Below are 24,525 nucleotides of genomic sequence, written 5' to 3'. Positions count from 1 at the left end.
TCACCCAGCAGCTGCGGTACAGCACAGAGTATAACCCACAGTCACACAGCAGCTTGTGTACAGCACAGAGTGTAACCGATAGTACAGTACAGAGTATAACCCATAGTACAGCACAGAGTATAACCCATAGTACAGTACAGTGTAAGGTGTTGCCCATCCCACAGATTATCACAGGCCCACCACGTTTCCCCTCATGTGACTGTACCCTGTGCCACGTTACCTGTGGATGATCCCCGTGGCTTTGTGTATGGCCACCCGCCCACTGCCCTCCTTGGACTGGCCGTCTCTCTTGTCCTTGGCATACATGTTCTTCTCGGAGAAGTTGCACCCCATGAAGTCGAAGTGTGCGGAGTTCAGGGAGATAAGTTTGGGGTACAGCATGTTCTCCACCTGAGAGGAACAAATGGTCAAGAGGAGGAAATATCTGCTCTACTTATAGATGACACAGACCAGGATGAAGTTACCCACAAACAGCAGTGCGCCCTAATACTATGAACAACGTATGTACAGAGCCGCAAGTACCCAATAATACGACAGATCCAGGCATCTGGACGTGTGTCCACACCCCAGGAGCAGCCAGCGGCTGAGACCAGACTGCCAGCACGCGCCCGTCATCCCGACACTACATCTGTACAATATGCCCACCCCAGGAGCAGCCAGCGGCTGAGACCAGACTGCCAGCACGCCCCGTCATCCCGACACTACATCTGTACAATATGCCCACCCCGGGAGCAGCCAGCGGCTGAGACCAGACTGCCAGCACTCGCCCGTCATCCCGACACTACATCTGTACAACATGCCCACCCCAGGAGCAGCCAGCGGCTGAGACCAGACTGCCAGCACGCGCCCGTCATCCCGACACTACATCTGTACAATATGCCCACCCCGGGAGCAGCCAGCGGCTGAGACCAGACTGCCAGCACGCGCCCGTCATCCCGACACTACATCTGTACAATATGCCCACCCCAGGAGCAGCCAGCGGCTGAGACCAGACTGCCAGCACGCGCCCGTCATCCCGACACTACATCTGTACAATATGCCCACCCCGGGAGCAGCCAGCGGCTGAGACCAGACTGCCAGCACGTGCCCGTCATCCCGACACTACATCTGTACAATGTGCCCACCCCGGGAGCAGCCAGCGGCTGAGACCAGACTGCCAGCACGTGCCCGTCATCCCGACACTACATCTGTACAATGTGCCCACCCCAGGAGCAGCCAGCGGCTGAGACCAGACTGCCAGCACGTGCCCGTCATCCCGACACTACATCTGTACAATGTGCCCAACCCAGGAGCAGCCAGCGGCTGAGACCAGACTGCCAGCACGTGCCCGTCATCCCGACACTACATCTGTACAATATGCCCACCCCGGGAGCAGCCAGCGGCTGAGACCAGACTGCCAGCACGTGCCAGTCATCCCGTCACTACATCTGTACAATATGCCCACCCCGGGAGCAGCCAGCGGCTGAGACCAGACTGCCAGCACGTGCCCGTCATCCCGACACTACATCTGTACAATGTGCCCACCCCAGGAGCAGCCAGCGGCTGAGACCAGACTGCCAGCACGTGCCCGTCATCCCGACACTACATCTGTACAATATGCCCACCCCAGGAGCAGCCAGCGGCTGAGACCAGACTGCCAGCACGTGCCCGTCATCCCGACACTACATCTGTACAATATGCCCACCCCGGGAGCAGCCAGCGGCTGAGACCAGACTGCCAGCACGTGCCCGTCATCCCGACACTACATCTGTACAATATGCCCACCCCGGGAGCAGCCAGCGGCTGAGACCAGACTGCCAGCACGTGCCAGTCATCCCGACACTACATCTGTACAATGTGCCCACCCCAGGAGCAACCAGCGGCTGAGACCAGACTGCCAGCACGTGCCCGTCATCCCGACACTACATCTGTACAATATGCCCACCCCAGGAGCAGCCAGCGGCTGAGACCAGACTGCCAGCACGTGCCCATCATCCCGAGACTACATCTGTACAATGTGCCCACCCCAGGAGCAACCAGCGGCTGAGACCAGACTGCCAGCACGTGCCCGTCATCCCGACACTACATCTGTACAATATGCCCACCCCGGGAGCAGCCAGCGGCTGAGACCAGACTGCCAGCACGTGCCAGTCATCCCGACACTACATCTGTACAATGTGCCCACCCCAGGAGCAGCCAGCGGCTGAGACCAGACTGCCAGCACGCGCCCGTCATCCCGACACTACATCTGTACAATATGCCCACCCCAGGAGCAGCCAGCGGCTGAGACCAGACTGCCAGCACGTGCCCGTCATCCCGACACTACATCTGTACAATATGCCCACCCCAGGAGCAAGCAGCGGCTGAGACCAATCAGACTGCCAGCACGTGCCCGCCATCCCGACACTACATCTGTACAATATGCCCACCCCAGGAGCAGCCAGCGGCTGAGACCAGACTGCCAGCACGCGCCCGTCATCCCAAGACTTCATCTGTACAATATGCCCACCCCAGGAGCAGCCAGCGGCTGAGACCAGACTGCCAGCACGTGCCCGTCATCCCGACACTACATCTGTACAATATGCCCACCCCAGGAGCAACCAGCGGCTGAGACCAGACTGCCAGCACGTGCCCGTCATCCCGACACTACATCTGTACAATATGCCCACCCCAGGAGCAAGCAGCGGCTGAGACCAGACTGCCAGCACGTGCCCGTCATCCCGACACTACATCTGTACAATATGCCCACCCCAGGAGCAGCCAGCGGCTGAGACCAGACTGCCAGCACGTGCCTGTCATCCCGTCACTACATCTGTACAATATGCCCACCCCAGGAGCAGCCAGCGGCTGAGACCAATCAGACTGCCAGCACGCGCCCGTCATTCCAAGACTACATCTGTATAATATGCCCAACCCAGGAGCAGCCAGCGGCTGAGACCAGACTGCCAGCACGTGCCCGTCCTCCCGACACTACATCTGTACAATATGCCCACCCCAGGAGCAGCCAGCGGCTGAGACCAGACTGCCAGCACGCGCCCGTCATCCCGACACTACATCTGTACAATATGCCCACCCCAGGAGCAGCCAGCGGCTGAGACCAGCCTGCCAGCACGTGCCCGTCATCCCGTCACTACATCTGTACAATATGCCCACCCCAGGAGCAGCCAGCGGCTGAGACCAGCCTGCCAGCACGTGCCCGTCATCACATCTGTACAATATGCCCACCCCGTGCCAACAGAACAATATCTGCCAGGTGTCCTGCGACCTAGCTACCCCACTTACCCCTAACCGCCGCATTGCTGGCTATATCGCCCCCTACATTGGGCAACACACCCAGACAAGAGTATACGTCATTCCTGGTTCTATGGAGGGTGACGATCTGCATAAATCTGGTGACATTTCCTGCAGTCCACAAATGCGGAGCAGGGTAGCATGGCGCTGCATAACAGCAGATTACCGTGTGCGGGGAGGGGCTGCCTCAGGGGACCACGGCAAGCGGTAGAACCGGTAACGCCACATAAAAGCCATTATCACACAGGGCATGATGCTCTGCCCGTGGGATGTAGCTGGTATCCGGACGGACGGGATCTGTCGGGAATACACCCCAATACAACACCCGGCAGGGAGACTACACTGCAGCAACACAATGCGCTATCATGCAGGAGACAACACGTTTAACACCTGACCTATCACAATGAGGACTTGGGAAGAGTCACCTGTACCCATACTAGTGTCTGACCATTGTCTATCCCTCCCTAATGACAAAGCGGAACAAGGCAAAACAAGGAGTTAGCGGCAGGTGGTTGAGGGACAGACCCGATAGACAAGTCACCGTCACCTGGTCGTCCTCCTCCGTGGAGTAGTTCCCATACATAAAGCAGCCTCTCTTGGAAGCGTGGCCGTGTAAGTCTACGTAGAAGGCAATGCCACTTTCCCGAGGAGGGATGGGAGGTGTGGTCTCCACGGGCTGACCGGCGTCCCACCGATTCCCACACAGTCCGCCCACTTCATCTCTACCATCTGACCCAGAAATCAGAACTTCCTGTTCCCTGAAGAAGTCCTGGAGCTCAGGCAGGATGCCCTGAGAGGTGAGGTAAAGACCTTCTCTATCTAAACTGTTCAACAGGTTGTTGGTCTTCTCCATGTCGGACAAGGAGTCCTCGGGTGCGGCCTGTGAGGGGGAACAGTTTGTGGTCTTTGCCCGAAGGGCGGAGGGTGACGCGGAGTTCCTCCAGTCAGGATCCAGCGGCCCGACCACGCGGTTATGTACATGGTGGTAGAGGAGGACGGATTTAGCAGCATAGACCGATGGGTGAAGCTCAAAGTCTGGGTTCAGATACTGTCGGTTTAAGTTGACGCCTCTGGTATCAGTTCTGTAATGGGAAGGAACAATCCGATTACAGAACAATTAGGTAGTAAGGGCGAGGGGGTACAGCCAGCACCAGACTGTATAAGAGAACAATGCCAGGGACAGTTATCAGAGGCAGGTACAACGAGACAGACCACAGAGGTGGTGACACCTGCAATGCCACGCGCAAAGCACTGGCTCACCTGTAATGTCCTCGCACCACGCCGTCAGGGTTCAGCATTGGGATGAGCTTGAAGACGTACATCCGTCTCAGCGCGGCGGCTCGGGGGTCGTCCCGCCTCAGGATGAACTCCAGGAAGCCGTTGAAGACAAAGCTGGATGGCGTCTCCCCGGGGTGAACGCGGCTGCTCAGGAAAAACACCTGCAAGGACGACAGATCTCAGCGATATGGCTCAGACTATGGGGCTTATTTCCTTACAACATAATGCCCTACCCAAGCCCATACACTAGAACAGAGCCTGGCAAAGGCACACCCTACTCCACCTGCTCTGTTCTGCAGATGTGGTGGTGTATACCTGCACACAGGAATCATGTTCTCTACTGTATAATAAGGATCTTGTGGAGAACCACATAAGTATACGGCCATCCTATGTGGGCCATTGTCACCGGGAAACCACCCTCTATCCATACCTGGGGCAAGGAGCTGGCACTCACCCTCTTCCTGCTGAAGCGGTAAGGCCGGGGATTGGAGCGGTCAGGGAAGAGCTTGTCCAGCCGGGGCTCCCGTTCCTCCATCATATCATGGCAGGAGGTGATGGTGAGAAGGTCCACACGGAGCCTCTCCAGGGAGTGACACAGCAGCTCCCGGTGATAGTAGATGGCGTCTGGGGAACAGCTGGAGACAGGATACACACAGCGCTGTACTGAGATGGTGCGCCAATCATATCGCTGCCTGCCAGCTGGTGCTGACACACATACATACACACAGCGCTGTGCTGAGATGGTGCGCCAATCATATCGCTGCCTGCCCCGCTGGTGCTGACAGACATACATACACACAGCGCTGTGCTGAGATGGTGCGCCAATCATATCGCTGCCTGCCCCGCTGGTGCTGACACACATACATACACACAGCGCTGTGCTGAGATGGTGCGCCAATCAGATCGCTGCCTGCCCCGCTGGTGCTGACACACATACATACACACAGCGCTGTGCTGAGATGGTGCTCCAATTATATCGCTGCCTGCCAGCTGGCGCTGACACACATACATACACATAGAGCTGTGCTGAGATGGTGTGCCAATCATATCGCTGCCTGCCCCGCTGGCGCTGACACACATACATACACATAGCGCTGTGCTGAGATGGTGCGCCAATCATATCGCTGCCTGCCAGCTGGCGCTGACACACATACATACACATAGCGCTGTGCTGAGATGGTGGGCCAATCAGATCGCTGCCTGCCCCGCTGGCGCTGACACACATACATACACATAGCGCTGTGCTGAGATGGTGCGCCAATCATATCGCTGCCTGCCAGCTGGTGCTGACACACATACATACACATAGCGCTGTGCTGAGATGGTGCGCCAATCATATCGCTGCCTACCCCGCTGACGCTGACACACATACATACACATAGCGCTGTGCTGAGATGGTGGGCCAATCAGATCGCTGCCTGCCCCGCTGGCGCTGACACACATACATACACATAGCGCTGTGCTGAGATGGTGCGCCAATCATATCGCTGCCTGCCCCGCTGGTGCTGACACACATACATACACATAGCGCTGTGCTGAGATGGTGGGCCAATCATATCGCTGCCTACCAGCTGGTGCTGACACACATACATACACATAGCGCTGTGCTGAGATGGTGCGCCAATCATATCGCTGCCTACCAGCTGGTGCTGACACACATACATACACATAGCGCTGTGCTGAGATGGTGCGCCAATCATATCGCTGCCTGCCAGCTGGCGCTGACACACATACATACACATAGCGCTGTGCTGAGATGGTGCGCCAATCATATCGCTGCCTGCCCCGCTGGCGCTGACACACGGCATACACATAGCGCTGTGCTGAGATGGTGCGCCAATCAGATCGCTGCCTGCCCCGCTGGTGCTGAAACACATACATACACATAGCGCTGTGCTGAGATGGTGGGCCAATCAGATCGCTGCCTGCCCCGCTGGTGCTGACACACATACATACACATAGCGCTGTGCTGAGATGGTGGGCCAATCATATCGCTGCCTGCCAGCTGGTGCTGACACACATACATACACATAGCGCTGTGCTGAGATGGTGCGCCAATCATATCGCTGCCTGCCCCGCTGATGCACAGGGGGGGGGGGGGGGGGAAGAGAAGAGAAAGAGAAAGAGAAGGGCAGACGCGGCACGGGTTCCTGGTTGGCGGATACCGGTGTACCAGCAGATGAGGGCCGTCTGGACACTACAGTCTATTACACTCACTAACAGTAACGTAATCAGCGCCAGCACCAGCTGCGGGTGATGTACCTGCCGGGAGACATGAGCCTACAGTCGGTGAAGCGGTCGTCCAGTCCGGCCAGCATCTCCTGACTATCCTCATAAGAGAAGGGGAAGCAGAAGGCGAAGTAGGTGGTGGCTCCGCGGCACTCCAGGAAGCGGTGGACAAAGGACAGGACAAACTGGTTGTCCACCATCTGCAAGGAGATCAGACAGGCTGTAAGCACCCTGCTCTGCGCTAGGGATGGCCATCGACCATTAATTCAAATTAATTGATGGTTTATGGCCGATGTCGAATACTTTTGCCATCGATTGGGAGAACCAGATGGTTTCACTCCATCAATGGCACAACAAAACAGTTTTTTATTTTCAAAGTGTTGGGACATGGAGCTTAGCTCCGCCCCCATGTTTTGATTGGCCCTCAGGCAGTGGCGTAACTACAGTAAGGCAGACCCTACTGCTGCTTGGGGAGTGAGCGACAGTTGAATCTGTGTGGGCGCCGGTACCCACCCGGCAGACGCACGGACATGCCTGCCGCAGCACTGCTGTTTGCCCCGTTGGCTTAGGCTGAGCAGAGCACCGGAGGATGAGTCAGCCGAGGTGCGGGCGCGGCCATGAAACAAAATCCCTGCCCACAGTCTGAAGTGAACTGTACACAGAGCCGGCTGGCTATTGGCTGCTGTGCACAAATGGGTAGGGGCAGCCTGAGATGCGTCGGAGGGGATGGGAAGCCGGCTAGCAGCAGTGTCTTCTAGTCCATCTCTCTGCTGCTGCTTGTGACGTCACATGCTGGAGAGGAGCTGGGAAGCCAGCAGTGAGAGGGAACAGGCCCACCCCAGTCCTCACACTTATTGTTCTAATAGAGATACAGAGATAGATAGAAGTATATATATATATATATATATATATATATATATATATATATATATATATATATATATATATATATATATATATATATATATATATATATATATATATATATATATACACACACACTATAAATTACTTGATTTAAAAGGAAAGAACTTGTCTTAACAAAATGCCATGGGGGGTGGCTACAAACATTTTGGCAGGGGAACAAAATTTAAAGTTAACGCCACTGCTCTCAGGCCAATCAGTCCCAAAAAAAATGGATGACCATCGATAGGTAAAAATAATAGTTTTACACTATCGATGGCCAATTGCACTATTGCCATCCCTACTATGTGCCAGGACAGGAGCCTCTTCCTGCCATATACTGATGGTGGAATCATGGCATAATGCCCACCATCACCGGGTAAGACCATCCACTTCATGCGGGCTAGGGGCAGATTTCATATATAACCGTGCTATTTTTGACCTCTTGACCCTTGCCTAAAGTCAATTTATCATGAGTCCGGATACCAGCATAGTACTGGGCACCAAAAAGTGACAGCTTTGACTTCCTGCCAACCCCTTCTCTCCTGCACCCCATCCCCAGGAAGGGCAGTTTCCGTTTGGTGCCTCTCCACCAACCCCTGGCGCTGTTGGCCTCTGCACTGGCGAGTGGGTCAGCATTTTCGCTGGACCCTCCACAGCACACCGGGGACCAAACCGAGGCCGCACACCATGGGAAACAGGTAATGCGTCTCCCTGCTTGGAGTGAACCGCGTTGGGGCGGCTTTTATCCTCTGGTGTGGAAGACCACCGATGGTGCCCCCTACTGGCCCTCTAAAGCGCAGTGTGGGGTTTGCCAGGAATATTGGTTCTTCTCAGATGAAAACACCGAAGGAGGTGCGTGCTCCTGTGTTAGGTACAGGTGTAGTCTTTCCTTGCAGGATCTGGTCCAGGGTGGTCTCTGTATCCGGTACACAGCCACAGGTCCCTGCCACAGCTTCTGTCCAGGAGCCGGTTTGGGCTGCTTGATCGTCTGACAACACAAATGCTCATCTCCCTACTATAGGGGCCCAGCCTGTCATGGTTATGTTCTCTACACTGCACCCACCCGCTTCCCAACCGCCATGGAGGAATTCCTTCTGCGACGCAGTGCAGGGTTTAGCGCAGGTGTCCACCTACTTCCTATAGATGCTGAATAGGTGCCATGTTTCCAAATGTAAACCACCCAGAGAGGAATAAACTATACTCCCCAGTTTGGTTACGCATTAGACCAGGAGGAAGGTTTATCCGTTACTACCAACGTTGGGACCTTCTCTGCCCAGAAGGAATCCCAGTCACAGGTAAATATAGTGATTAAAATGGTAGATTTCCCTAGAAGTGCCGATACACAGAAAAGATCATTTTTTGCCGCTTTTCAACCGATTCCGATGGACCGGCCCGATAGATTGAAAACTGACCAGATCAGATGTGTTTGACATCTGATCGGGTCCGATGCGCGCTCCTGTGAGATCTTAATGTGCAGCACATAAAATAAAATAAATTATAAAAAAAAAAAAAAAATTCGGACCTTTTTTTTTTAGCACCCCATGAGATCCCCCAGCAGCCCCTGGGAGCATAATTACACTCACTGGTGAAGAATGTACTAAGGGGGTCATGCAGACCAGCTAGCCGGACTACGAATTCACAGCACAGGCGATTATCAAATAACCACGCAGTGCGCATGCACGAGCAGTCGTCCCGAAGGCAGCAAGCAGCACCCTGCTGGCGTCTGGGGGCGTGAGACTAGCATTTCCTCTGGTTCGAGAAAACCACTTCCAATTTAGGGTGTTGTCATTTGGTCTTTCAAAGCAGGTCTGGATCAGGCTCTAAGTGGGAGTCTCCTCTCCTTATTGGGCTCAAATTACCCATCTGAGTAAGAGCTCTACCCTTCCCATACCATATGCAATTCTCTGAACGATCAAATGTATAGGAAACTGGAGACCATTCCTACACACAGGTGCTACCGTGCTTCAGACTCTGGCATCTGCTTGGGTGGCTAAGGCTACTGGTCACTGGGCAGATGCCCTGGGAGAGACCTTCTGGTTCCCATATGGATTAGTTGCCCCTAGTGGTCCATATCAGGGAAAGCGGCCTCCTACCTGGGAGACACTGGACCCTGGCTATGGGAAAATGTCTCCCGAGGCTTCGCCCTCACCTTCCGGAAATGTACTCCTGACAAATGTTTTCCCTCAGGTCATCCTGTGGACCAGGGAAAACAGAAGCATTGCAGAATATCATTCACTCTCTTGGCAAATAAGGTTGAACAGGCTATAAAATCCCTCCGGTTCCTGTCCCTTTGGCTCAGAGAAGCACAGGCTTCTATGACAACCTCTCGGACCAAATCCTTAACAGTTCCTTTTGACTGATCCTCAACCTCAAGACCCTCAACTTGCGAGTTTCATGAAATCTCTGCAATCAGTTATTCTAGCACTGGAACCGGAGGCATTTTAAAGCCTGTTCAGTCATCCAAGATGCCTATTTACATGTTCTTATTCGGCCCAGTCACCAGCACTTCTTCTGGTTTGCGGTTTGAGAAGAGCTATTCCAATTTTGGGTTTTGTCATTTGGTCTTTCAATACTTTCTCGTGTCTTCACAAAAGTCACAGCAGCCATTCCATCCCAGGAAGCACCGAGGGGTTAGGGTTCTTTATTGCCTAGACTATCTTCCTATCCGGGCCCAGTGTCCAGAGGTTCTGAAGGAACAATTCCGTCTTGCAATATATCTTCTTAAATCTCATGGATGGATAATCAATTGTAAGAAATCTTTTTTGAGTCCATCTCGGGAGATGCTTCACCTAGGGGCCCTGCTGGACTCCAAGGTTCAGCAGGTCTTCTTGCCTGACATTCAGGAGTGGATTTGGAGGTTCTTGCATCACTGCCAGGTGGCAATACACTCCTACATGCGGATGCTGGCAATGCTTGTCTCCACCTTCGACATGAGGGAGTATGCTCAGTTTCCCTCATGGACACGTCATTCCAAAAGCGAAGGGGTTCACAAGGTCAGTTGTTTGCACCATGTTGAGTGCTCGTAAACCTATCTAGGTGAGGTTTTATCACAAGGTTTTGCAGACTTCCTTTTCTTACTGTCATAACCCCAGATCCATTCCCCCCAAGTCCAGATCTGGACTTGGGCCTTAGCCTTTCTTCTTTAAAGGTAAAAGTTTCAGCTCTTTCTGTACCTTTCCAAAAACAGACTGCATTGATGACCGATTTTCTAACTTTAATTTAGGGTATCCTCATCATAGGTAGCCCCGTTTGTTTCTCCAGCAGCTCCATTGGACTTGTCACTGGTACTTCTGGGTCTTCAGTCCAGTCACTTTGTGGCCTTAGACAATTTTCAATGCAGTGTTGGCTCACATGGAAGACTGTCAACCAGAGATTGTGGGCCTGGCCTTTCAATCACCTGATTCTTTGCTGGACGAGACCTCTTTGGATGTTGTATGGGCCCTCCAGATCTATGTGGACTGCATCAGGGTTACCATAAATCGGATTCTCTTTTTGTACTTTACGGTTTACAATAATGGGCTGTTGGCCCGCTACCAAGCACTATGTGCCATGCATACGCTATGGCAGAACTTCCTGCTCCAGTGGTGGGGACTGCTCATTCCAATTGTTTGGTGGTTTCATATTGGGTTTCTTGCTGAGGGGCCTCCAGAGAACAGCTATGCAAGGTGGCTAAGTGGTCCTCCGTCTACACGTTTCTTTGATTCTATTCCTCTCAAACCTTCACCTCTACTGACGTGGGCAGAGGATTCTCAACGCACTTTTGGGAGGATCATCCCAGCTTAATCCCTACAGACCCGCAATGAAGAAGAGAAGAAAAGGAGATTTATGTTCTTAACTTGCTAAATCCTTTTCTTCGAGATCCAAAGGGGACACAGGGTGTCCACCATGATGTGCCTGGCTTGCAAAGGTTTGTCTGGTCTCTGGTTTCTATACCCATTTCTGATGTGTGGTAGGTTGTGTGTATCAGGCTTCATTCTCCTTTGTGCTCCTGCCTTGGGCCTGCTCCGAACTGGGGGTGGGGTATAGGGGGGGGGGGGGCGAATGGGAGGAGCCTGGGATACCAAAAAGTCAAAGCTTTAACAGTTTGGTGCACATCCTATGCCCCAGCATAAACCCAGTGTCCCCTATGGATCCCAGAGAAAAGGATTAAGAACTTAAATCTCCTTTTGCTTTTCCATTAAACCGCTGTGCAACCACAACCGTAACATATAACATATAACCGTAACATATAACAAAGTTCTATACAAAGTGTGTGGTGCAGTACCTGGAAGGTGGGGCGCTCCCGGACACGCTCCCAGCGAGAACGGATGGGGATGGTGCGGACAAAGGGCGCCATGCCTTGGGTGTACAGCTTACTCTGCTTGTTCATGTTCATTATGTTGATTTTAATGAGCTTTCCTGGAGCTCCTCCACGGACGCTGAAATAAAACCAGGACCTGCAGAGAGAGGGGAAGATGTAAGGGGGCGATTTCTGGCTGAGAGCGCGGGAGAGAGGAGTCAGCGGTGCACAGGCAGCAAGAGCACGCACAGGAGAAACGTCAGGGGTGCGCAGGCAGCAAGAGCACACACAGGAGAAACGTCAGGGGTGCGCAGGCAGCAAGAGCACGCACAGGAGAAACGTCAGGGGTGCGCAGGCAGCAAGAGCACGCACAGGAGAAACGTCAGGGGTGCCCAGGCAGCAAGAGCACGCACAGGAGAAACGTCAGGGGTGCGCAGGCAGCAAGAGCACGCACAGGAGAAACGTCAGGGGTGCGCAGGCAGCAAGAGCACGCACAGAAGAAACGTCAGGGGCGCGCAGGCAGCAAGAGCACGCACAGGAGAAACGTCAGGGGTGCGCAGGCAGCAAGAGCACACACAGGAGAAACGTCAGGGGTGCGCAGGCAGCAAGAGCACGCACAGGAGAAACGTCAGGGGTGCGCAGGCAGCAAGAGCACGCACAGGAGAAACGCCAGGTGTGCGCAGGCAGCATGAGCACGCACAGGAGAAACGTCAGGTGTGCGCAGGCAGCATGAGCACGCACAGGAGAAACGTCAGGGGTGCGCAGGCAGCAAGAGCACGCACAGGAGAGACGTCAGGGGTGCGCAGGCAGCAAGAGAACGCACAGGAGAAACGTCAGGGGTGCGCAGGCAGCAAGAGAACGCACAGGCTCAATGAGAGCATGGGAGAGAGGCGTCAGCGCACAAGGGGAGTTATTCTTATTCCTTTGGTCGTCCGTACATTGTGTGAATGCCGGGGAGGACCCTAGACGGCGTGCGGAGAAGGGTGGGGGCGTTCTCATGGTAATGAGGCAGTGGTGCGGGGGGCGGGCAGCTGACATCACCGCCCATATCCTAACCAGCGTGCACACATATGTAAGTGACTTGAAAGTTACCTTTATATGCGAGTACCTTCCACAAATTCCATGGTCAGTGACCATCGAAAGATGTGGGCGGTTACTCGCGGTATACGAATGGATGTTTATGCTAAACATCCATTTGCAGCCTGTGCCGGCGAACCCGCGCTGCGAGGGGGGGGGGGGGGGGAGGGGGCGGTGGATTTTCAAATCAACCAGAATAACCCCCAAGATGTCAGGGATTAGCCCGCTCCCTGGCTGTGGCGCATCACGCCTCGCACCTGTTTCCATTCTCGTGCTCCGTCTCAGCGCAGTCCGGCCTGGTCCACACATTAAACTCGTAGTCCGGGATAGGGGACAAGTTGCCGATTCCGCCATTTCCGCTCTGCGTCTCCCCCTCTCCATCCGAGCGTTCCACCTGCTCCACCCGAGCCAAATTTCCAGAGTCAAACTTGGAGTTGAACAGTAGGCCCCCACAGCGGGTCTCCATCACTAGAAGACGGCGGCGGTGAGAGGGCTCATTCTCCGAGACACTGCGGAGACAGGCGGGGAAACAATCACCACATGTAGCTGATATGCTACACCCCCCAGTCACTGCACATACACAGTACGGCATAAGGGAGATGCCCCCCAGTCACTGCACATACACTGTATGGCATGAGGGAGACGCCCCCCCCAGTCACTGCACATACACTGTATGGCATGAGGGAGACCCCCCCCCCAGTCACTGCACATACACTGCACGGCATGAGGGAGACGCCCCCCAGTCACTGCACGGCGTGAGGGAGACGCCCCCCAGTCACTGCACGTACACTGCACGGCGTGAGGGAGACGCCCCCCAGTCACTGCACATACACTGTACGGCGTGAGGGAGACGCCCCCCAGTCACTGCACATACACTGTACGGCGTGAGGGAGACGCCCCCCAGTCACTGCACGTACACTGTACGGCGTGAGGGAGACGCCCCCCAGTCACTGCACGTACACTGTACGGCGTGAGGGAGACGCCCCCCAGTCACTGCACGTACACTGTACGGCGTGAGGGAGACGCCCCCCAGTCACTGCACGTACACTGTACGGCGTGAGGGAGACGCCCCCCAGTCACTGCACGTACACTGTACGGCGTGAGGGAGACGCCCCCCAGTCACTGCATGTACACTGTACGGCGTGAGGGAAGACGCCCCCCAGTCACTGCACGTACACTGTACGGCGTGAGGGAGACGCCCCCCAGTCACTGCACGTACACTGTACGGCGTGAGGGAGACGCCCCCCAGTCACTGCACGTACACTGTACGGCGTGAGGGAGACGCCCCCCAGTCACTGCACGTACACTGTACGGCGTGAGGGAGATATCCCCCATCACTGCACGTACACTGTACGGCGTGAGGGAGACGCCCCCCAGTCACTGCACGTACACTGTACGGCGTGAGGGAGACGCCCCCCAGTCACTGCACGTACACTGTACGGCGTGAGGGAGACGCCCCCCAGTCACTGCACGTACACTGTACGGCGTGAGGGAGACGCCCCCCAGTCACTGCACGTACACTGTACGGCGTGAGGGAGACGCCCCCCAGTCACTGCACGTACACTATATGGCGTGAGGGAGACGCCCCCCAGTCACTGCACATACACTGTATGGCGTGAGGGAGATATCCCCCATCACTGCACATGCACTGTACGGTGGGACTGGGTAGGCAGATCCCGCCCTGCTCACAGAGGACCCTTCTGTGTTATACCAGAGAGACGGTGCTCATACAGACATACGTACACACAGGGGCAGTGTCCAGTAACTCACCATGACCAGTCCACGTGTCACATGCTCAGGACCAAGCCGCTCCTCATGGATCTAAAAGGGAACATGAAGCCGGGATTACACATCATACCAGAGATCCAGCACTGACAGCATTATCCCCTCACAACGCAGGATAATAATGACCTCACCGATAATGCAGCTCTGGGTATCACACCCAGCGCCGCTCTGTACCCTGATAGTGCCGGCAGTGTCCTGTGTGCCCAATACGCCAGCCCTGGGTATCACCCCCACCGCCGCTCTGTACCCTGATAGTGCCGGCAGAGTCCTGTGTGCCCAATACGCCAGCCCTGGGTATCACACCCAGCGCCGCTCTGTACCCTGATAGTGCCGGCAGTGTCCTGTGTGCCCAATAAGCCAGCCCTGGGTATCACACCCAGCGCCGCTCTGTACCCTGATAGTGCCGGCAGTGTCCTGTGTGCCCAATACGCCAGCCCTGGGTATCACACCCAGCGCCGCTCTGTACCCTGATAGTGCCGGCAGTGTCCTGTGTGCCCAATACGCCAGCCCTGGGTATCACACCCAGCGCCGCTCTGTACCCTGATAGTGCCGGGAGTGTCCTGTGTGCCCAATACGCCAGCCCTGGGTATCACACCCGGCGCCGCTCTGTACCCTGATAGTGCCGGCAGTGTCCTGTGTGCCCAATACGCCAGCCCTGGGTATCACGCCCGGCGCCGCTCTGTACCCTGATAGTGCCGGCAGTGTCCTGTGTGCCCAATACGCCAGCCCTGGGTATCACGCCCAGCGCCGCTCTGTAACCTGATAGTGCCGGCAGTGTCCTGTGTGCCCAATACGCCAGCCCTGGGTATCACGCCCGGCGCCGCTCTGTACCCTGATAGTGCCGGCAGTGTCCTGTGTGCCTGATACACCAGCCCCGGGTATCACCCCCAGCGCCGACCTGTAACCTGATAGTGCTGGCAGTGTCCTGTGTGCCCAATACGCCAGCCCTGCGTATCAAGCCCAGCGCCGCTCTGTGCCCTGATAGTGCCGGCAACGTCCTAGTAGTGGGTAGTGACATGTATGTAGGCAAGTGGAATGTGACATGTATGTAGCATGTAGGCACGTGGTATGTGACATGTATGTAGCATGTAGGCACGGGGTGTGACATGTATGTAGCATGAAGGCACGGGGGATGTGACACGTATATAGGCACGGGGGATGTGACACGTATGTAGGCACGGGGGATGTGACACGTATGTAGGCACGGGGGATGTGACACGTATGTAGGCACGGGGGATGTGACACGTATGTAGGCACGGGGGATGTGACACGTATGTAGGCACGGGGGATGTGACACGTATGTAGGCACGGGGGATGTGACACGTATGTAGGCACGGGGGATGTGACACGTATGTAGGCACGGGGGATGTGACACGTATGTAGGCACGGGGGATGTGACACGTATGTAGGCACGGGGGATGTGACACGTATGTAGGCACGGGGGATGTGACACGTATGTAGGCACGGGGGATGTGACACGTATGTAGGCACGGGGGATGTGACACGTATGTAGCATGTAGGCACGGGGGATGTGACATGTATGTAGGCACGGTGGATGTGACATGTATGTAGGCACGGGGGATGTGACATGTATGTAGGCACGGGGGATGTGACATGCATGTAGGCACGGGGGATGTGACATGCATGTAGGCACGGGGGATGTGACATGCATGTAGGCACGGGGGATGTGACACGCATGTAGGCACGGGGATGTGACATGTATGTAGCATGTAGGCACGGGGGATGTGACATGTATGTAGGCACGGTGGATGTGACATGTATGTAGCATGTAGGCACGGGGGATGTGACATGCATGTAGACACGGGGGATGTGACATGTATGTAGGCATGGGGGATGTGACATGTATGTAGGCACTGGGGATGTGACACGCATGTAGGCACGGGGGATGTGACACGCATGTAGGCACGGGGGATGTGACACGCATGTAGGCACAGGGGATGTGACACGCATGTAGGCACGGGGGATGTGACACGCATGTAGGCACGGGGGATGTGACACGCATGTAGGCACGGGGGATGTGACACGCATGTAGGCACGGGGGATGTGACACGCATGTAGGCACGGGGGATGTGACACGTATGTAGGCACGGGGGATGTGACATGCATGTAGACACGGGGGATGTGACATGCATGTAGGCACGGGGGATGTGACATGCATGTAGGCACGGGGGATGTGACATGCATGTAGGCACGGGGGATGTCACATGCATGTAGGCACGGGGGATGTGACATGCATGTAGACACGGGGGATGTGACATGCATGTAGGCACGGGGGATGTCACATGCATGTAGGCACGGGGGATGTCACATGCATGTAGCATGTAGGCACGGGGGATGCATGTGACATGTATGTAGCAGTACCTGGGTGGCGGCGCCTCCTCTCCGTCTCTCACAGCTGAGTCCAGTAACCTAAACAAACCCCCCCCTCTCCCATCCGCCTGACAGCCCAGCAACAAGCCGCGCTCTGATTGGTCCGTTGTAGCAGCAGAGAGAGACATAGTTGCTGATTGGCTCCACGGTCCGTCACTTTATATCCAAGCCTCGCTCTGAGAGTCGGTAGAGATGACGTCACGTTTCCATGGTGATACACATGCTCTGAAACTCCAGGGCCGGAGTCACAGCAGCACTCATCTGCTCGTGCCTCAGCCAATAGACTGCGGTTCCCGTAAAGGGGGCGGAGTCTAAGTAGATCTTATGAGCCACCAGCATGCCCAGGTCCGATGGTGGTGGGACTGCAGATGGGCAGTGTCAGTAATGCGCATGTGCGGGGCCCAGCTGCGACCAGCATGCACAGGCCCGATGGTGGTGCGACTGCAGATGGGCATTGTCAGTAATGCGCATGTGTGGGGCCCAGCTGCGACCAGCATGCACAGGTCCGATGGTGGTGGGACTGCAGATGGGCATTGTCAGTAATGTGCATGTGTGGGGCCCAGCTGCAACCAGCATGCCCAGGTCCGATGGTGGTGGGACTGCAGATGGGCAGTGTCAGTAATGCGCATGTGCGGGGCCCAGCTGCGACCAGCATGCACAGGCCCGATGGTGGTGCGACTGCAGATGGGCATTGTCAGTAATGTGCATGTATGGGGCCCAGCTGCGACCAGTATGCACAGGTCCGATGGTGGTGGGACTGCAGATGGGCATTGTCAGTAATGTGCATGTGCGGGGCCCAGCTGCAACCAGCATGCCCAGGTCCGATGGTGGTGGGACTGCAGATGGGCAGTGTCAGTAATGCGCATGTGCGGGGCCCAGCTGCGACCAGCATGCACAGGCCCGATGGTGGTGCGACTGCAGATGGGCATTGTCAGTAATGTGCATGTGTGGGGCCCAGCTGCGACCAGTATGCACAGGTCCGATGGTGGTGGGACTGCAGATGGGCATTGTCAGTAATGTGCATGTGTGGGGCCCAGCTGCGACCAGTATGCACAGGTCCGATGGTGGTGGGACTGCAGATGGGCATTGTCAGTAATGCGCATGTGTGGGGCCCAGCTGCGACCAGCATGCACAGGTCCGATGGTGGTGGGACTGCAGATGGGCATTGTCAGTAATGTGCATGTGTGGGGCCCAGCTGCAACCAGCATGCCCAGGTCCGATGGTGGTGGGACTGCAGATGGGCAGTGTCAGTAATGCGCATGTGCGGGGCCCAGCTGCGACCAGCATGCACAGGCCCAATGGTGGTGCGACTGCAGATGGGCATTGTCAGTAATGTGCATGTGTGGGGCCCAGCTGCGACCAGTATGCACAGGTCCGATGGTGGTGGGACTGCAGATGGGCATTGTCAGTAATCATGTGCATGTGTGGGGCCCAGCTGCGACCAGCATGCACAGGTCCGATGGTGGTGCGACTGCAGATGGGCATTGTCAGTAATGCGCATGTGTGGGGCCCAGCTGCGACCAGCATGCACAGGTCCGATGGTGGTGGGACTGCAGATGGGCATTGTCAGTAATGTGCATGTGTGGGGCCCAGCTGCAACCAGCATGCCCAGGTCCGATGGTGGTGGGACTGCAGATGGGCAGTGTCAGTAATGCGCATGTGCGGGGCCCAGCTGCGACCAGCATGCACAGGCCCAATGGTGGTGCGACTGCAGATGGGCATTGTCAGTAATGTGCATGTGTGGTGCCCAGCTGCGACCAGTATGCACAGGTCCGATGGTGGTGGGACTGCAGATGGGCATTGTCAGTAATCATGTGCATGTGTGGGGCCCAGCTGCGACCAGCATGCACAGGCCCGATGGTGGTGCGACTGCAGATGGGCATTGTCAGTAATGTGCATGTGCGGGGCCCAGCTGCAACCAGCATGCACAGGTCCGATGGTGGTGCGACTGCAGATGGGCATTGTCAGTAATGTGCATGTGCGGGGCCCAGCTGCGACCAGTATGCCCAGGCCCGATGGTGGTGGGACTGCAGATGGGCATTGTCAGTAATGTGCATGTGCGGGGCCCAGCTGCGACCAGCATATCCAGGTCCGATGGTGGTGCGACTGCAGATGGGCATTGTCAGTAATGCGCATGTGTGGGGCCCAGCTGCGACCAGCATGCACAGGTCCGATGGTGGTGGGACTGCAGATGGGCATTGTCAGTAATGCACATGTGTGGGGCCCAGCTGCGACCAGCATGCACAGGTCCGATGCTGGTGGGACTGCAGATGGGCATTGTCAGTAATGAGCATGTTTGGGGCCCAGCTGCGACCAGCATGCCCAGGTCCGATGGTGGTGGGACTGCAGATGGGCATTGTCAGTAATGTGCATGTGTGGGGCCCAGCTGCGACCAGCATGCACAGGTCCGATGGTGGTGGGACTGCAGATGGGCATTGTCAGTAATGTGCATGTGTGGGGCCCAGCTGCGACCAGCATGCACAGGTCCGATGGTGGTGCGACTGCAGATGGGCATTGTCAGTAATGTGCATGTGTGGGGCCCAGCTGCGACCAGTATGCACAGGTCCGATGGTGGTGGGACTGCAGATGGGCATTGTCAGTAATCATGTGCATGTGTGGGGCCCAGCTGCGACCAGCATGCACAGGCCCGATGGTGGTGCGACTGCAGATGGGCACTGTCAGTAATGTGCATGTGCGGGGCCCAGCTGCAACCAGCATGCACAGGTCCGGTGGTGGTGCGACTGCAGATGGGCATTGTCAGTAATGTGCATGTGCGGGGCCCAGCTGCGACCAGTATGCCCAGGCCCGATGGTGGTGGGACTGCAGATGGGCATTGTCAGTAATGTGCATGTGCGGGGCCCAGCTGCGACCAGCATATCCAGGTCCGATGGTGGTGCGACTGCAGATGGGCATTGTCAGTAATGCGCATGTGTGGGGCCCAGCTGCGACCAGCATGCACAGGTCCGATGGTGGTGGGACTGCAGATGGGCATTGTCAGTAATGCGCATGTGTGGGGCCCAGCTGCAACCAGCATGCACAGGTCCGATGCTGGTGGGACTGCAGATGGGCATTGTCAGTAATGAGCATGTTTGGGGCCCAGCTGCGACCAGCATGCCCAGGTCCGATGGTGGTGGGACTGCAGATGGGCATTGTCAGTAATGTGCATGTGTGGGGCCCAGCTGCGACCAGCATGCACAGGTCCAATGGTGGTGGGACTGCAGATGGGCATTGTCAGTAATGCGCATGTGTGGGGCCCAGCTGCGACCAGTATGCACAGGTCCGATGGTAGTGCGACTGCAGATGGGCATTGTCAGTAATGTGCATTTGCGGGGCCCAGCTGCGACCAGTATGCACAGGTCCGATGGTGGTGCGACTGCAGATGGGCATTGTCAGTAATTCGCATGTGTGGGGCCCAGCTGCGACCAGCATGCACAGGTCCGATGGTGGTGGGACTGCAGAGGGGCATTGTCAGTAATGCGCATGTGTGGGGCCCAGCTGCGACCAGCATGCCCAGGTCCGATGGTGGTGGGACTGCAAATGGGCATTGTCAGTAATGCGCATGTGTGGGGCCCAGCTGCGACCAGCATGCCCAGGTCCGATGGTGGTGGGACTGCAGATGGGCATTGTCAGTAATGCTTATGTGCGGGGCCCAGCTGCGACCAGTATGCCCAGGTCCGATGGTGGTTTGACTGCAGATGGGCATTGTCAGTAATCATGTAAATGTGTGGGGCCCAGCTGCGACCAGCATGCACAGGTCCGATGGTGGTGCGACTGCAGATGGGCATTGTCAGTAATCATGTGCATGTGTGGGGCCCAGCTGCGACCAGCATGCACAGGTCCGATGGTGGTGGGACTGCAGATGGGCATTGTCAGTAATCATGTGCATGTGTGGGGCCCAGCTGCGACCAGCATGCACAGGTCCGATGGTGGTGCGACTGCAGATGGGCATTGTCAGTAATGCGCATGTGTGGGGCCCAGCTTCGACCAGCATGCACAGGCCCGATGGTGGTGCGACTGCAGATGGGCATTGTCAGTAATGCGCATGTGTGGGGCCCAGCTGCGACCAGCATGCACAGGTCCGATGGTGGTGCGACTGCAGATGGGCATTGTCAGTAATGCGCATGTGTGGGGCCCAGCTGCGACCAGCATGCACAGGTCCGATGGTGGTGGGACTGCAGATGGGCATTGTCAGTAATGTGCATGTGTGGGGCCCAGCTGCAACCAGCATGCCCAGGTCCGATGGTGGTGGGACTGCAGATGGGCAGTGTCAGTAATGCGCATGTGCGGAGCCCAGCTGCGACCAGCATGCACAGGCCCGATGGTGGTGCGACTGCAGATGGGCATTGTCAGTAATGTGCATGTGTGGGGCCCAGCTGCGACCAGTATGCACAGGTCCGATGGTGGTGGGACTGCAGATGGGCATTGTCAGTAATCATGTGCATGTGTGGGGCCCAGCTGCGACCAGCATGCACAGGCCCGATGGTGGTGCGACTGCAGATGGGCATTGTCAGTAATGTGCATGTGCGGGGCCCAGCTGCAACCAGCATGCACAGGTCCGATGGTGGTGCGACTGCAGATGGGCATTGTCAGTAATGTGCATGTGCGGGGCCCAGCTGCGACCAGTATGCCCAGGCCCGATGGTGGTGGGACTGCAGATGAGCATTGTCAGTAATGTGCATGTGCGGGGCCCAGCTGCGACCAGCATATCCAGGTCCGATGGTGGTGCGACTGCAGATGGGCATTGTCAGTAATGCGCATGTGTGGGGCCCAGCTGCGACCAGCATGCACAGGTCCGATGGTGGTGGGACTGCAGATGGGCATTGTCAGTAATGCACATGTGTGGGGCCCAGCTGCGACCAGCATGCACAGGTCCGATGCTGGTGGGACTGCAGATGGGCATTGTCAGTAATGTGCATGTGTGGGGCCCAGCTGCGACCAGCATGCACAGGTCCGATGGTGGTGCGACTGCAGATGGGCATTGTCAGTAATGTGCATGTGTGGGGCCCAGCTGCGACCAGTATGCACAGGTCCGATGGTAGTGGGACTGCAGATGGGCATTGTCAGTAATCATGTGCATGTGTGGGGCCCAGCTGCGACCAGCATGCACAGGCCCGATGGTGGTACGACTGCAGATGGGCATTGTCAGTAATGTGCATGTGCGGGGCCCAGCTGCAACCAGCATGCACAGGTTCGATGGTGGTGCGACTGCAGATGGGCATTGTCAGTAATGTGCATGTGCGGGGCCCAGCTGCAACCAGTATGCCCAGGTCCGATGGTGGTGGGACGGCAGATGGGCATTGTCAGTAATGTGCATGTGCGGGGCCCAGCTGCGACCAGCATATCCAGGTCCGATGGTGGTGCGACTGCAGATGGGCATTGTCAGTAATTCGCATGTGTGGGGCCCAGCTGCGACCAGCATGCACAGGTCCGATGGTGGTGGGACTGCAGATGGGCATTGTCAGTAATGCGCTTGTGTGGGGCCCAGCTGCGACCAGCATGCCCAGGTCCGATGGTGGTGGGACTGCAGATGGGCATTGTCAGTAATGCGCATGTGTGGGGCCCAGCTGCGACCAGTATGCACAGGTCCGATGGTGGTGCGACTGCAGATGGGCATTGTCAGTAATATGCATTTGCGGGGCCCAGCTGCGACCAGTATGCACAGGTCCGATGGTGGTGCGACTGCAGATGGGCATTGTCAGTAATTCGCATGTGTGGGGCCCAGCTGCGACCAGCATGCACAGGTCCGATGGTGGTGCGACTGCAGATGGGCATTGTCAGTAATGCGCATGTGTGGGGCCCAGCTGCGACCAGTATGCACAGGTCCGATGGTGGTGCGACTGCAGATGGGCATTGTCAGTAATTCGCATGTGTGGGGCCCAGCTGCGACCAGCATGCACAGGACCGATGGTGGTGGGACTGCAGATGGGCATTGTCAGTAATGCGCATGTGTGGGGCCCAGCTGCGACCAGCATGCCCAGGTCCGATGGTGGTGGGACTGCAGATGGGCATTGTCAGTAATGCGCATGTGTGGGGCCCAGCTGCGACCAGCATGCCCAGGTCCGATGGTGGTGGGACTGCAGATGGGCATTGTCAGTAATGCTTATGTGCGGGGCCCAGCTGCGACCAGTATGCACAGGCCCGATGGTGCTGCGACTGCAGATGGGCATTGTCAGTAATGCGCATGTGCGGGGCCCAGCTGCGACCAGTATGCACAGGTCCGATGGTGGTGCGACTGCAGATGGGCATTGTCAGTAATTCGCATGTGTGGGGCCCAGCTAAGACCAGCATGCACAGGTCCGATGGTGGTGCGACTGCAGATGGGCATTGTCAGTAATTCGCATGTGTGGGGCCCAGCTGCGACCAGCATGCACAGGTCCGATGCTGGTGGGACTGCAGATGGGCATTGTCAGTAATGAGCATGTTTGGGGCCCAGCTGCGACCAGCATGCCCAGGTCCGATGGTGGTGGGACTGCAGATGGGCATTGTCAGTAATGTGCATGTTTGGGGCCCAGCTGCGACCAGTATGCACAGGTCCGATGGTGGTGCGACTGCAGATGGGCATTGTCAGTAATTCGCATGTGTGGGGCCCAGCTGCGACCAGCATGCACAGGTCCGATGGTGGTGGGACTGCAGATGGGCATTGTCAGTAATGCGCATGTGTGGGGCCCAGCTGCGACCAGCATGCCCAGGTCCGATGGTGGTGGGACTGCAGATGGGCATTGTCAGTAATGTGCATGTGCGGGGCCCAGCTGCGACCATCATATCCAGGTCCGATGGTGGTGCGACTGCAGATGGGCATTGTCAGTAATGCGCATGTGTGGGGCCCAGCTGCGACCAGCATGCACAGGTCCGATGGTGGTGGGACTGCAGATGGGCATTGTCAGTAATGCGCATGTGTGGGGCCCAGCTGCGACCAGCATGCACAGGTCCGATGCTGGTGGGACTGCAGATAGGCATTGTCAGTAATGAGCATGTTTGGGGCCCAGCTGCGACCAGCATGCCCAGGTCCGATGGTGGTGGGACTGCAGATGGGCATTGTCAGTAATGTGCATGTGTGGGGCCCAGCTGCGACCAGCATGCCCAGGTCCGATGGTGGTGGGACTGCAGATGGGCATTGTCAGTAATGAGCATGTGTGGGGCCCAGCTGCGACCAGCATGCACAGGTCCGATGGTGGTGGGACTGCAGATGGGCATTGTCAGTAATGCGCATGTGTGGGGCCCAGCTGCGACCAGCATGCACAGGTCCGATGCTGGTGGGACTGCAGATGGGCATTGTCAGTAATGAGCATGTTTGGGGCCCAGCTGCGACC

At 56.6% G+C, this 24,525-nt stretch overlaps 1 protein-coding gene across 2 annotated transcripts in view; it reads right to left on the bottom strand.

Moving 5' to 3' along the window:
- AGBL5 (AGBL carboxypeptidase 5) overlaps positions 1 to 17,312 on the bottom strand; it is a 50,566-nt gene extending 33,254 nt beyond the window's left edge. For both annotated transcript variants that reach the window (XM_083178937.1, XM_083178936.1), the window contains exons 1-9: positions 17,207 to 17,312; positions 14,810 to 14,860; positions 13,297 to 13,548; positions 11,948 to 12,119; positions 6,811 to 6,977; positions 5,003 to 5,183; positions 4,531 to 4,709; positions 3,818 to 4,352; positions 221 to 390 (exon numbers count right to left, since the gene is read on the bottom strand). In XM_083178937.1, the coding sequence (XP_083035063.1) occupies positions 221 to 390; positions 3,818 to 4,352; positions 4,531 to 4,709; positions 5,003 to 5,183; positions 6,811 to 6,977; positions 11,948 to 12,119; positions 13,297 to 13,505 (1,613 nt within the window). In that variant the 5' untranslated portion in view covers positions 13,506 to 13,548; positions 14,810 to 14,860; positions 17,207 to 17,312. The remainder of the gene's footprint in view (positions 1 to 220; positions 391 to 3,817; positions 4,353 to 4,530; positions 4,710 to 5,002; positions 5,184 to 6,810; positions 6,978 to 11,947; positions 12,120 to 13,296; positions 13,549 to 14,809; positions 14,861 to 17,206) is intronic.
- Between the last annotated feature and the right edge of the window lie 7,213 nt (positions 17,313 to 24,525).

Source organism: Crinia signifera, chromosome 3 (assembly GCF_055691185.1).
Source record: "Crinia signifera chromosome 3, ASM5569118v1, whole genome shotgun sequence".
NCBI classification, from domain to species: Eukaryota; Metazoa; Chordata; class Amphibia; order Anura; family Myobatrachidae; genus Crinia; species Crinia signifera.
This window is presented reverse-complemented; position numbering and strand designations above follow the sequence as displayed.